Here is a 15,858-nt window from a genome sequence, read left to right on the forward strand (position 1 = left end):
CATTTTAAAAAACAAACCATTAACTCCCATGGGACCCGAAGCAGCAGACAATGTACTGTACAACTTCCTGAACGCAACAGCAGCACTCGCACTGTATGTTCATTAGCAATTAGGCCGACCGCAGGGCCTCCGTCTCAAGTAACGTCTAAAACATTCACAGTTTACACCAAAAACGACCTAGAAACCAGAGCAAGCCACAGTGTCAGTATTTCTAGCATCACTCAATGTTTCCATTTCCCCAACTAGACCATAGCCACATATTTAAACCAATGGACTTCAAAGTACTGAAAGTAACAAAGAACTCACTCCGAAGAGTTACACGATCTGGCAAACGACAATAGGCTAAAACAAGGAGCTGGGCTACTTCTAAAAACTGCCTTTTGTGAGTAAATGAACCAAGAAACAAAGTGAATCGCGGAAGACATTTGAAGTTGGAGCTGTGTGCTGATTTAAAGTCGTGCTGCTTTTAGACTACCCACTCAGGTTCACTTGTTCTAGAGATAAAGGTGAGCAAGGTTTATTGCTGAGAAAAACAAGGAATTGGGAGTGAATGTAGACTAAAACTGAAGAATACTGTATTTTGCCCTACACACAGGCTGACTTACATATAATAATAATAATAATAATAATAATAATAATAATAATAATAATAATAATAATAATAATAATAATAATAATAATAATAATAATAATAATAATAATAATAATAATAATAATAATGTCAGTAGTAAGCACAGAGGTTCATTTGTAACTAATGGTTTTGTTACCTGCAGGGTCAGGGAAGCTGGAGTCTCCGGCCTGTTTATACGGGTTGAATTTGGGCTTGGGTGCAACCACGGGGGCAAATTTCTTGGGTGACTGCTGCTGGGAGATGGAGATGCTTGCACTACCCAAAGATGGAGTGGTCTCCATCCTGGCAGCCACTTGTCCCCCTTGATTGTTACTGTTTGCTGGGTTCCACATGATTCTGAAAAGAAAGAGTTGTTAGGTGGTTAAGGCTGACCGGTGAATACGAGAAATACACCAATGAAACCTGAAAGTAGAGGAAAGTGGCTGCATCCAGTAAGATCACACAAGAGATGGAACAGGATTAGGGATAGAAATGTCCTCCTCTGAAGCTGTGTCACTGTCCGCTGCTAAAGACAGCGCCGAGCGTAGTATTGGAGGGAAACAGCATGGGCATTATGGGCACAAAGTCTTGTGTACATGCAGAGATAATTTTCCAAACGCAGGGTTGACTCTTCCCGTGTGTGGACAGTGTGTCCTGTGTGTGATGCATTCAGGTACAGCTTATCTGTTTGAGAGAAAGACTCTAAACTTCACCAAATACATAGCAGGTTCTCTGCCCCCTCACAGTTCTGCCTTTGTGAGACAGGTGATTATACTATTTCACAAAAATAAAATAACATATTAAGCCGTGCCCTGACATATGAAAGTGTCCAATTAGTGAGTAGGAAATCACTGAGCTTTTTTTCTGTTCCTCACATCCTTTATTGCACGGCCTACAGAAAAGCAACAAATAAAAAAAAGTGATGTGCCAGACAAAGAGCGTCAGAAACAAAGCATTTAAAAACAAGACAACTTCATAACAGTGAAGTATTGAAAAATGCTGTAATACTGATGTAACCATCAATGATTTGTTAGTGTTGATGTAGCTGTCAAAAACAAGATCAAATCCAAGTTCAGGATTGGCACAACACTGATCTGAGTCATGTAGAAAATTAAACATGTATTGCTTCATTTCCAGTTTCCAATTATATTTTATGAATGACGATTTTACGAGAAACTAAATGCATTCAGTTGGTATATTATGAACACTTTTAAAGCATAGGACTGGAATATGGAGCTACTAGATGGATGATGCATAGGGTGACTTCAACTTATTTGACATGTTGACTTATTTGTGTTCTTAATACAGTTACAGTGGAAAAACACAACAACAGAGTGAAAGAACTTGAGCTGCGGCTGAGGACACAAACAAGCAGGATTTCACCACAGCATTCTGAAATCACTTGAAATATTTGAACTATTTATACACCGCGTTTTTTCCCATCCTTCTTTGTGTTTGTTGTGCTGCGTTCTGATGTTTTTTGCTGTTTATTATCCTCACTCTGACTGATACGGGGTTTACATTCTTTCTCCGGAGCACAGCAGAGAAGCCCACGCACAATCATCTTTTAATATCTGCTCAAATCCCCGCTCCTCCTGCCGTCTGAATGGTTCTCACTTTTGATATTTTTCCCTCTGCTCTTAATGCTACAATTCAGACGCGGCGCTGGTGTCTCACACCCACCTGTCCTTTCAATGCAAATGCTTTCATTTCTTGACGCTCAAATGGCTAACAAAATAAAAGATGAATCGAAAGAGAGGGAAGGGGGGGAGGCAATGATCTTAGCATGTGTGAGTAAGACTCAATATACAACATGTTGAATGGGAGAAATTCTGTTTCCGTTTGTGGATGCATTCTTTGATGACTGCAAATAATTCACAGTGGGATGTCACTTTGTGTGTTCTGAGCCTTAAAGTGAACATCTGTTCAAATAAACTTCCTTCAACACAGGCCGTTCAAGGGCCATTTCAGGGACACAAACCTGAACCCAGTGCACTGAAGACATCAGTATATAATTAGTAGAGTGATTCATAGATTTCCTTTAATGACATGCCTCTATTTGATTGGTCAAATCTGAACTTAATCCTTATTCTGAACTGACAAATTAGAAATGACCCACTTTCATCTACAGTATTTGGCATATTTCTACTTCTGAGAGTCACAATCACTTCCACTATTATGTACTAGGTAGATATGTGTTATCTCTTTATTCTAAAATGAGTATGTCAGCCAGTCCACTAATGTGAATGATATGTCTTGTATGAAAATTAGTTTTTGGGCATTAATTGAAAGGAGAAAAAAAACAAGCACACAATCACTCTGTTGATGGTTTTGGTCTATTTGTGGAGGTTGTCGACAACAGAACATGCACATTCAGGAGAATCTCACCAGATTTAAAAGCTGGAAAAGCGAAGACAAATCGACACACATCGCCGCTGAATGTGAGCAGCCTCACAACATAACAGTGTTGATTTCTCCCTCAGGGCAGGAATTACATACTGTCGACTACTTCTAAGACATCAGATGTGATATGTAAGTGAAAGCGAGAGGACTGTACACTCCGACGGATCCTGACAATCTGTCAACTCATAATACGGCCTCATCTTTTGACACTGTGGGACATGTGCCAAAATAAAATGTCCAGCGCAGCCTGATGTTTAGACTGAGGGGCGACGTGTTCGAGGAGGAAGACAACATGTAAAGAGGCCGGGCTCGACGGAGCTCGTCTGCGTCTTTTTGCGTTAGTCACTTAATTAGGTGACTGATCAATATGGCTCAGTGACTCATGTTGCAGTTCCGCCCAAAGAAACCCGACGGTGACTTTTACACTCGATAAGGCTCAGTATGTTTGTGTGCGCAGCTCTCTAATATGAGTCATTTTAATATTTAATTTCTACACAGTTCACAGTTCTACCTACACGACAAGAACGCCTGTTAAAATCCACAGTATTTGCATTTAACTGCTGTCTATGTGAACTGTGACAAAGACAAAATATTATCACTACACAAGTCTTTGTTCCGCTTACAATACTGGTTGTTTATATGTGTAACTGAATGGAATAAGCAGTTACTGCATTAGCACCTCACTTTCAAACTAGTTGTGGTCAAATATGCTCCTGTTACACTACAAGGTTAATGGAATAATGCATTTATTCGTTTTCTTCATAAACCATACAACATGAAAGCGGTCACACTGAGTCTGGAATAAGGAGCTGTATGAATATTTTATTAATAATAATGTTCTCATTTTACCATTCGCAAAGGGAAGGGCCAGCTACCAAAGACTACAAGAGCACCGCTGTCCCCCTTAGCACCCGTAAATGACAGAACGCTATGTGATTCATATTAGTGATTACCTCGTGGTAACCTCACACACTTCCTGTTCGATATTCGTGTAGCGTGTTGGGTTTTGAATACCAGCGTGCTTTATCCTGGTGCTTTCCCTCAATAAAACCCATGAGCACATTTTCTAGTGTAACTTCATTAGCTGCTGCTTATTAAACAGGGACTTGTTTGAACAATTGTTGCCTTTCTCGTTTCTTTTACATTCAAGATCTACTAAAGGGAATGCGGCCTAATGTGGCTCGGATCAGTTAAAAGACTACAAACTGTACAGAGAAGTAGAGTGTATTGAATCATGGAGTACCCTCCACCATCCAGGAAGGGTCTAGGAATAATAGAAGTAAAACATATGTATATACTTATGCATATGCATTGAACATAAAGTAACAATGCTTCTACAGAAGGTGGACGTATAATTCCAGGCTCTCTCTCCTAGCATTGTTGAGAACAGCCTGATAATTAAACATAACACGCTTCTTGGTTCACTTAATTTTGACTTCTGTGAGCTCCTGCTATCTAATAAGTTCAATTATGCATCTGGCCACTGCTATTCTGGACAAGCTTTGATGCTTCCTGTGATGAGCAGTACAAGTCTCGTCTCGTAGGAGAGAGAACAACGCAGCACAAAATGCATGTATGAGCACACAAACACTGCTTAAAGTCAGCAATATGACCTACAGTTGGTCGAGATATATATTTATTTTTAATCAATTAATAATTTATGATTTTTTTTTTTTAAATCTGGTGAAGGGAGAGTGCATTAGCTGCAGTTACAGGATGAGTCACAAAGCAGTGACACCCTGTTTAACAGTTTGCTTTATGGGGCCACGGCAGTCGGGCCGTCTTCCCGCAGCTGTTCGCCTCCACTTTTACGGCTGCCGTTGAGGAACGACCGCAGGTGTTTCTGGCGCATTAATCTTTCATATCCACCAAGGAAGCTCACAAACAAAACCATCCAAAGAGAAGCATGGCGCGTATGGGGTTCCAGCTTAAAGCAGCAGGGTTCAGACGCTGTGAGGAGGAAAAGCACCACATGCTTTCTAACAAACCTTAGTGGTTGGAAGACTCACGTTCAAGAGCTGAAGCTCTTCAAGTACTCATGGCTTTTCATTTATTAAAAAATGAGACTGAAAGTTGCAGATACTACAAAAATTTAGAAGAATAAGCTTGATGATGTGAAAAGCACTAGATGTGTGGGACTGATAACGTTCTTTTACTGCGTGAGTCACATCACTAAAGTCACACTTAGTCACCGGATTTACCGTTTGTGTATTTATAGCAGCTTTGGGTCTACTGTACAATGAGACTGAACTATAATATTATATTCAATGACTAAGAAATTATTGAGACTACTAGGACAGAGTAGTGGGATAAGCACCACTTGCCTTTTTCTCCACTGCCCTGAACCTTGCACTGCTCCAGAGAAGCTACGCTGTGACCACACACATCTGACTGTACTTGTGTGTAACTGTGAAAATCTAAGAGTTCCAGTAGAAATCTGCTGTGAAACACAAAGCACAGAGCCATACACGCCTGCGCTGCTTATATTCTGAATTTGGCTTAACGAGTCAATTAAGCCAATTACTATACTAAACCTACACATTTCTTTAATGAGTGCACCTTGTGTCTCTTACTGTGAAGAGAGTTCAGATAAAACTACACAGCACTCGGTTCACTAGGCGCCGATCAAAACATCACTTCAAAAAGACACCAAAGAGATGATGACGGAGGGACCCTTTGGCTGGCGGGGTTTTCAGGCCAGATCGAGGCGCTGGTAAGCGACTGGGATTAGCACTCACGGTTCGTGACGCAACGAGCAGAGGACCAGCCATGCGGACGAAACCGCTTTAAAAATTTAAGGTCCCATCTGCGAAACGTTGCTGTGGAGTTTTCTCAGCGTTCAACTTCCGCTGCTTCATTCGGCCGGTTGAATGGCTGAACACACTAATACATCACACAAACAAGCACTCGCTCCCCACACTGCGATGTTTGGAAACAGGGATGAACAAAGGGTTCAAGTGGTCATTATGGATATCAAAATGTTTTTTGCAGGAGGGTAAATATTTGAAAGGGGCCGGATGTCTGACACCGTTACACGTGTTGACATATTAATAAAAGCAAAAGACTGTTTTGTGCCTCTTCCAAATATTAAAAATTTAAGAGCTGAGGCGCAATAGTGGTGTCTGGGCATCAGAGGACTGGGCAAGTCAAACATCATGTTCTGAAACATAGCCACTGCAAACAGTGCAGCTACATGACAAGATTATCTGGGCTCAAAAGCAAACAATACAATTTCACTAGTGACACTGTGAGATTTCATTCCTCTACCGTCTAGGTCTATAGAATTCATCTTGTTTAAAAAAAAAAAAAAATGATCACAGAACATGGATTTAATCACATAACCATGGATCAGTGGTTTTACCAATACACGTCCATCACATCTTTATCACATAGTGACTGCTAATCTTAAGGTTTAAACCATGTGAACATCTTTGTCTCTCTGTGCATAAGGGTAAGATAGTGATTTATTATTTTGTTATCCTTATTGAACACGTGAAGTGGACTCAGTAGTCTGTAATTACCTCAGGAAAAGCTGTCTATAGTCTAATGAGAATTCTACATGTATGAAAATAGTTAAGCTCAGTAAATGAATCACTTGTTTCAAATTTAAAACTCTGAAAAGTTTTAAATTCGAAACAACAGGAGCTATTACAAAAGAGACTCCACAGTCCAACTTCTCTGTGGAAAAAAAAAAAAAAGGTCTTCTGATACATTACAGGCACCTTCACCTCTAATAGCATCCAACAATCCGTCCTGTGTCAACACCTCTGTGTTGGAGTCACCTGCTGCAAGTGGGTCCTGGCAACAGCATTGGCCACTTTACACAAACCAGCCATGACAACCAGGAGCAAAAAAAGCTAGCAGGCAAAATCACCTTTTGGCTGCGTCAAAGCGACCGTGCCCCCGGGCTCCGTGAAGAAGAGGGTCTCAATCACAACTCATCGCGTCTACGCTCCGACGGCGAGCTACCCCAACGGGAGGGGCTGATCCCAGTCTGACACCAGCGCTCCCCCGGAGGGTGGAGGACAAACTTGTTGGGCCAGTTGCAGCAACAGACATAAACAGTTACTTGTCTACATAAACTGTACAACTGTGTGTTCTTTGTATTCTATCATATCAACAAAACGTATCTGCACAGGGCAACTTGATTAGCACATTATCTCACTCCCCAATTGTTTTCGAAAGGAATCAGCACTTTAAACTATCAGGGGGTCTACATTTTTAATTGCAAATGATGCAGTCATCACTGACGGGACCAGTATTAGAACATGTTTTACAAAATGCGTGTACCTGGCCTGGTTGATGGGGAAACATATGCACTCAAGGCCATAAACATTTATTGCCTTGCTCCGCATGGAGCATCAGGCAGGGTTTTGGAAGTCTCTCATTATTAGGCTAATTACACAGATGGATAAGGTGAGGGGTAATTAAACGATAAACACACTTAAATGCTGATTTGTTTTCCCCATTAGCTATTAGGAGGACCCCGACCAGATGATAACATTACAAATATGATTTGGAACCGTGACTACTACAAAGAGTAACAATCTCGCCTCGCTCCACCTTCAGGATGTCTAATAACAAATAGGGAAAAATGAATAATGTAGCTCTGCAGAGAAGCTCTCTTATGTTTACCTGTTCACACATTATGTACTGTAGAATATACCCCTAACCTGAAAACAGCTTAAAGCAATATCTCATGTGAAATTCATCACACCACGCCGTTTCCATTAGAGGGTACAGTAGCTGCTCAACGCTGTTTGACGTTTGAGCTTTTTTTGCGCAAGACAGAATGGGAAAGTTTCACAGACATTCAAGTCACTCTAGATTGTGTTTCGCTTATGCAAAATGTGCAAAGCAGGGAGAAAGGGACCGAAAAATTCCAACAAAATGATGCAAAACAATGCTGTCATTTCAGATCAGGCACACATTTACGGCCCATGAAGATCACACAGGTGAACTTATTTTGTGCTCCCATTCACTGAAACTGCTGAGGTTGTGACTACAAGCGTCTTCTACAGGTAGCTTTAATGCGAAACCCCAGCTTATGTTTGGACAAACTACAAGATGTCCGTGATTGTTTCGTCTGTTGGTCCCATGTGCGTCATTTGTGACAGTGGGCCAGCGAACTGGCCTGCAGACTTTTTTGGTTGTCGCTGTCCTATGAACTCATCAGCTGTCTTTTTTGTGTTAATTAAAATTATTTTACGGTTTTAGAATAACTGGATCAAAATAAATTTATTCCTGCACTTGGACATAAATGTTTCCTGTTCTATTAGACGGTTGGGGTTTTGGTTAAAACAACACCTAAAAACTTCCTAACAAGCTTTGCGTGACTTTTTTTTTTTTTTAAAACAGCTGTTGCTTAGTTTACTTGAGTTGTTGGCCTTTGCTCCCTAATGACAGCAGCACAACTTTTCTGTAAATATGTGAATCTGACTTTAATGCTGACTGACAGCTTGTATTGGCTTGGGATGTATCAAATAGAATTGGATGGCTTGCATGACTGGAGTATGTGCTCCTTGATACTGCAAGTGGTAAGATGCGACGTCTCAGGAGTTTATCTTATCTGAGTCTCAGGAGGTTAGTGACTGACAGCTGTAAATATATCCCAACACAACCTTAACCATCTTGTGCATACGGCTGTGGTAGATAACAGATTAAAATATATATTTGCATCAACAATGAACAAAGAGAAAAAATCTCTATATTTCACATTTTATTCAAAAAGGCAGTAAATGACCAAACAATCAAGTGACTACTTTATTGAAATAAAATAATAAAATAAAATATTCCCTACATTAATAAAAAGCACAAATATTGTGCTGAGTAATACTCTTTTAAATCATAGCCATAAAAAAATTATTTTAGGTAAGTGACAAATAATTGCTAATTCATACATAAAGTGCAGCCAAGACTACTGAGATCTATGTTGAGACAGGGGAACCTCATTTCTTTTCTCCATTTTGACCCTCCCCCACAGAAAAATAACTATTTTCCTCCTGCTCTTTCAAAACAGCCTTCTGTGTTAATAGGAGCCTGGTACGTTGGTGTGGTGTGTACGGGGAAAAGGACGATGTTATTTCAGTGCACAAACAGGTGGAGGCAGCAGCAGAGCTTTCACTTCAGAGCTGAGCTCTACCTTCTCACATCCCCAGGGCACACAGCCCAGGCACTGACACTTGTGTTTATATCATTACCGCTTACAGACTCTACTTAATGCTCTCCAAACAAATAAAATGTTGCTCGGTTTCTTTGACTCGGACAGGATGCATTTGTCAAACCATAGAAGAATTGCTGTGTTATTCTATAATCACCAAGAGGTGTGGTTGTCACTGTTAAAGCCAGTGGCCTCGGATGCTCAGGTGAGCGCTAACTGGGTCTGGCACAGGTCTGATCCTTCTGCACTTTTGGTGGCCAGGGCCTCACGCTAGATATTTTCACAAATGCTAAAATCAGTGTAGACAAGATGAGATACGTTTTCAATTAAAATCCCAATTACGTCACTAGGCAGCCTTGCAAAATGTTGTTGGACTTGACTTTGACCTGATGAGCGTGAGTCTAGTCTATGTTTAATCAGTAATTCTGTGATCGATACATGTGCCCTATTAAACTACACTCATCCTGCCAGTGAACACAGGGTTTAACTGGACTGCTCCTTAGCCCTGCTTGGCAAACGTGCAATGGAATAAGCCAGGATCATTCAAGTAGAGACCGAGACAGGATGTTTCACCTATCCTGGATATTTTAACTCTGTGTTTAAGTTTGAAAAATATAAAAACCCACCACAAGCCTACAGTACCATTCGGTATCATGGTGTGCGTTCCCGTTTTAGCACACTGCACTTATGTCTTCAGCCACATGATGTGCGTGAATTAACATTCTAGACTGTCAATCCGAGAAGCTGAGGGGGGTCACTGGTCCTTGCCTCTAAACACGCCTGCTGTGTGGCCTAGCTCATAATTAAAACAAACTGTTAATCTACAAACTGCAGAGGTGACAATGAAGGACCATTATCCAACGCTGGCCCACGGCTGCACATGTCACTGTCAGATAGGTAGCTGATATGTGCCTTTGCTTTTAAAGCATGACTCGGGCAAGGTTAAACAGAGCAAAGCTTATCTGGAAGGGGGACAACAGCGAGAGCGGAGAGCTGCAAACTTGCCTTGAACAGATGAAACATCACATCAAGCCATCATTAATTGGCCTCATCTGACATGCTTTATCCCAGGGCTTCTTATCGCAGCTGAGGAAATGCTTATCATTACAACTGAAGGACTTTTTATGTATCTACCTGCATAGTCTAAAGAGAGGAAAATGAGCATGATACCATGCTCAACCTTGATGTGTTAATTGCTACCTTTCATTTTCCAAAGTGAGCTCTTGATGTTGAGAATCCACTCTCAGCAGGGTCCGTTTGTAGACCGATACTAGAGGAGTACAGCAGCCGGCTCTGTATTTTTGTACACTGTATGAATGTAGTTTGTACGATGGAGCAAGGACTGGAAAAGAGAGACGCCTTGGATTATAACGCACGCACAACTGGGCTCGGGTTTCAAGGACAGACTACGATGCGTCGTGTAGGTGATAATTAAGTTGACTGGGGTGTCTCTAGCAAAAACACAGTGACTCTAAAAACTTTCTAAAATGTAATTTATGAAGACACTCACAGATTGGAATTCTCATCCAATGACAAAAGTAGTAGCCCACATTTTACTGTTGGACAGACTTAATTATGATCCTGAACTCACAAACACGTCAAGTGTTTGGCCATATGAGTATAACCGCTCACACTGGTGAAGCCTGAAGCAGTGAAATGTGAAAAAAGGGACGCCAGCGTGTAATTTGGGGGATTCAACTGTCAGCTGTGTGTGTCTTTGTAATTGTACACGTGTGGTGTAGGACCTGTAAATCAGTTCTGAATACATGTTTTTTTAAAACGTAGGGTGATTGGAATGCTTGTGGTCATCTCCCTATGTTTATAATAACATTTAAAATGCATCTACTTTAGCATCTCAGGTTTTTGTATCACTATTGTATGATGACCATGTACAATACAGGTACAGTACAGAAAAAGTGATGAGAACTATTATATGAAAGGTATTTTTCAGCTTTGCCGATTTTGCACTGTTACAAGAGCAACTCAAGACAAAACAGCATTAAAGAGACATCATTAAAGTAGACTTTGCTGTACCAGTCTAGTATTTTAGAGTTCAATGCTCAAAGAAGGGCCCCTTAAATTCATCATTTAATGAAGAACAAATACAAGTGCTCCACGAGCTGCTATCATCATAAACATCAAGTCAAACCAGCTCTAGGACAAAGCAGCCACTCTTTAACATACTTGAGCCTATAAACTTCATGTTTGTTATTCTGTGACAGTAAACAGGTATTTTCCACTTAAGCACTTACCACTCAAGAGTTCCAAACCTTTTCATAACACAGGTATTGAGCTGTTATTTTAATGTTGAACACGGCTTATCCTCCACAGCTACAATGAGCACTGCACATCTATCCCCTTTTTTTCAAACTTCTATTGGGCTTTGGCTTGGGGACGTAATCCTTTTGCTGGCTCACTCACTGGCAAAGCCACATAGAATCAACTCATCAATACCACTTTGTTTACTGAATACAGATGACTTTGCTCAAGAATCCCCTTAGCACAGCACGGGAAATAAAGACGTGAAAGGGCTGTAAGCTCAAGATGATTTCATCTGAGCTTTTTCAAAATACTTGAGCTACCATTTAAGCAATTGCAGCAGACAGAGACTGCTTTGCAATTGTACCTAGAGTAAACCATTTGGGTTTGGCCGTATAAAATGGGCTAACAGAAAGGGGAGGCGCTTCCACCCCGTTGTCTTGTCTTAAAAGGTATTGATACAGTTCTCAAGAGCACAAAAAGGCTCAATGCGCCGGGAGCCACAACAGCCTTTCCTCCAGTCTCTCTATTTTTTGCAGTGCTGGACTGCAGGACCACAGATACATAACAATGAGGAGCTTAAGGCCCATAACTTGGTGTCACACTGAGCCAGGGTTTCCTCATACTCTCTTCATTATCGTAAAAACAGCAACAATGGCTGAGCTCAGTACATGGTCCTCAGCCGCTGGAGGAGGCAAACATTACGGCAACCAAGTGATCGAACACAGCACATTTATTCAATTCAAATATATAAACGTGCAAAAGGCGATGGGATCAGAAGGGACATGTAGAGATAGGTAGATGGAGATTTAGAGAGAGAGAGAGAGTTTGTTATTGAAAACACATGTTCCTACAGTAAACAATGTGATGTGATTATCTAGATCCACAGATTTGCTCCCACAAATCTTAGTGGATCTCAGGGATTTCATACAGATCAGTCTGACAAACATATCACACGTCAGTGTGTTTTTATTTTTATAAGTTCCTAAAAAGTTTTGTAAAAAAATAAATAAATAAAAATGCAGGTCATTGTGGAACTCTAAGAGTTTATAATGGATTTGTACATTCACTTATAAAAAATAAATCTTATGTTGTTGAACTAAAAGCTGGAAAACAAGTGGTGAAATCCTTCTTGGCCAGAAGCATCTGTGCAGCATCAGTGAGGCCTGGATAAATGCTGTGGGTCTTAGTCCTCAGGCGCAGTTGTTTGGCCTCTTACTTAATCTTTAACTTCTCCACTGCTCACTCTGCAGCGCTCTGACCCTTGGTGACACCCAAAGAAGATTAATTGAAAAGCAAAGTTAAACTAGTTGTTTTTGAAGGCTTAGTACTTAATTGACTGATGCCTGTTTCTGTTTATCTGCTCCGGCTGCTTAAGATCAAATCCAAACCCGCTCAGTGGTCCCTCTAAAACCCCAGCGAGAGTATCTATGTCAGCCCCTTAATCACTCTCGGCTCGCTCTAATCTAATGTGTCAATTTTAAGAAGGTCTTATACACTTGTTTTCCGCTCATCACTTTCCTTGGAGAAGGTGATCACAGCTCGGCTGGATATAGTGTTGTGCTCCACTTTCTTGAAACTGAAATAACAGTTTAAGAGGAGACCTTTGCTCTCGGTGGGTAATGATGCCGCTTAATAACAGCCATCAAGCATTTCTACAGAGCTGTGAACAAAAGGTACAACTGCTGTACCACATGCCGTTCAATATACCATTATTTTCCGTTGCATTGTCAGCGCGGTGGGCCCTTCCCAGTCAACACAGCGGCATTGATTCAGTGAAATAGATTCGTGCTCACTGTGTCGGCATCATAGGTGCTATATGTGGACTACTCCAGTCTGATGTTAAACAGCTGATTTACTGTACAATTGCTGAAAGGTGACTGCCAATAATGGATCTGACTCCACAGTCGGCATGTGAAGGCCAGTTACAGTATATCCATTTTGTTTGTAACCTATATTAATTCAGCTGGTTTTATTTACCTGCAGCTATATTTTCTTTAGATTTCAAAGAAGATTCAGGAGCAGTGATGCAGTTGGTGGAGTGTTTTATTTGTGCACCCCAGGGTCAGTGGTTCAGCTATTGCTTTTTACTGTGGCTGCCTCAACAACACACCAGCTCTGTAGTAGAGGCACCATCTATGGGTAATTTTAGTCAAACTTTTAAAATGTTTTTCAAAAGTCCTGTTAAGTGGAAATGGACTTGCTTCTCTAATTGAAGATATTTCACCTTCTATCCAGAGGGTTTCCTCAGTTCTGTCCGACTGTCTGGGGTGGCAAGTTTATGTAGCCTGTGGTCATTATTATCCACGTGGTGTACTGCACCACCCAGTCAGGTGATCACTGTGCTCCTTCATATCATGTTGAAATGTCTTGACCCCCAACAAAAAACTCATCTTACCGAGAATGTGCGGCTTAAAAAATTATTGCAATCGACATTAAAACCATGACAGGGCTCATCAACATGATTCCAGTACATGAAGACATGCTATTCTATTTCCCATTAGTGATCAAACACATTATTCTAGGTTATTCCAAGTTCTTTGAGAACTAACCAATATTTTCATTATGATTTGAATAGTTCATAGTTCTAATGGCAATATTTAGGTGAGTTACCAGCTATTAATAGACAGCAAAAAAGACCAACATTAATACTGACATTTATATGAAACTGAAACTGTATGTGAATTGTATTAGGTCAATATATAATCTAATAATAATAATAATATATAGTGTTTCCATTGTATTTCTGCAAGCAGACACCTAACAAACACGCATTTGGTGTTGATCCTAAAATCTATATTAAGCGTGAATGCATGTTGAGATTATCAGGATGGCAAGAACATCTGAGGAACAGTATGAATCACAGATATATTTTTCAAAAGACGTTTACCTTCACCAGGCTGGTATTGGAAAAAGGAAATGAATCTCCATTTAATACGAGAATGAGACTATACAGAACACAATTTCTCAGTGCATCCTGTGAAAGTGCAGCAAAAGCTTAAGGATTTTTTCCATTTCTATAAAGTCCCTATGAGTCAAGGAAAACCCTTTGATTATAGCTCTAGTCAAGTCCAACAAAGAGTTAAGCATTTCATATTCTACAGTGAAGCTAAACTGTTCTTGAAATTCAGCTGGCAGCCAGCCTTGCTAGTCATCCGCTGATTTGATGTGTGCTTCAAGAATCTGGACCAAACAGAAAAACTGCGAGCCAGGAATCCAAACAAACACAGAAAACAGAACCATCCCTGGCAAGTTAAGTTCACAGCATCTCCGTCGCCTAATCGTGTATTAAGGTACTATTTGGGCTCAAGACACTAGCGATTCAGTGTTATTACTATTTGCCTTCTGTATTCTGCGCAGAAATGTGATGGCGTGCATACAGTATGAGTTAGACATAGCACGCATACCTACATAGATTTGCACAACACTTTTAGTTTGGTTCAGCCTTTAGCATGCAACTCTCTGTTTTTGTTTATTGACTGAATTCTTGGCCATCACTGAATAAAACACTATTTTACTTCTTAAAGCTACAGCATGTAGGGTTTTTATAAATGCTTTAACATAAATAGGTTTCATGATTCCATCTTAATGTGAAGAGATTGTGTCAAACTCTGGTAGCAGGGTCAGACTATTAGGCGTTTGTTCACTTGAGACATGAAGTCAAGGGAAAACTTCAGAAATTGCATAGTGTGGGAAAACTCACTTCCAAACAACTTCCAAAGCCTGCAAGAAAGGTCAAACTGTATCAGTGCATATTTTGCCTTTTTGGCAAACTTATTCATCTAACTGTCATTGCAGAGCTCTCTGCTGCTCAGGATTTATTGTACGAATAAATCTAGAACTTTTCTACAACTAGATGTTAAAACGTTTTTTAATAAAAATGCACAAGATAGACATATACAGCTGAACATCTCAATGCTTCATAATCCATTCAATAAGGGCCAACTTGAAAGAGTAAAAAAGAAATGTAAAAAGCTCTAAATCAGCAAGTGAAAGCACAAAGCATCACTCAGCTCTTTTAGACTGTAAGACACAAGGGGAGATTTTACCATCGCTGATGACCCTGACACACATTCTGAAAAATGTGAAAAGTGCATGCCCAACGTTTCCATGGCAATGTTCAACACACAAAACACTTCCTGGCACCAAACTAAATGTACACATTTCAAAGAAGTTAAAGGGCTTGTCTAACATTTATGACTTAAAATGTTGACAACGCTCGAGTAAGATATCTTGTGCAGTCATCAATAAATTTGTGTCTGTGTCTTCAAATGTAATTCATTTCAAAGTTTGGAAGGAAACAACTACAGATATGCAAATTTAAACCTGTGTCTAATAAAGACAGAACTTCAGACACTCATCGGATCATAAAACACGCTCACACTGGGGGCCTTATGGTTTGGGCTGTTGCTGAAGTGCGATGTGT

General features: G+C 40.4%; 1 protein-coding gene across 9 annotated transcripts in view; it reads right to left on the reverse strand.

Moving 5' to 3' along the window:
* The window catches only part of lpp (LIM domain containing preferred translocation partner in lipoma), a 99,960-nt gene that overhangs the window by 66,786 nt on the left and 17,316 nt on the right, over positions 1-15,858 (reverse strand). For all 9 annotated transcript variants that reach the window (XM_029146692.3, XM_029146689.3, XM_055508049.1 and 6 more), the window contains one exon: positions 768-967. In XM_029146692.3, coding sequence (XP_029002525.1) covers positions 768-963 — 196 coding nt within the window. In that variant the 5' untranslated portion in view covers positions 964-967. The remainder of the gene's footprint in view (positions 1-767; positions 968-15,858) is intronic.

This window comes from Betta splendens, chromosome 4 (assembly GCF_900634795.4).
Source record: "Betta splendens chromosome 4, fBetSpl5.4, whole genome shotgun sequence".
NCBI classification, from domain to species: domain Eukaryota; kingdom Metazoa; phylum Chordata; class Actinopteri; order Anabantiformes; family Osphronemidae; genus Betta; species Betta splendens.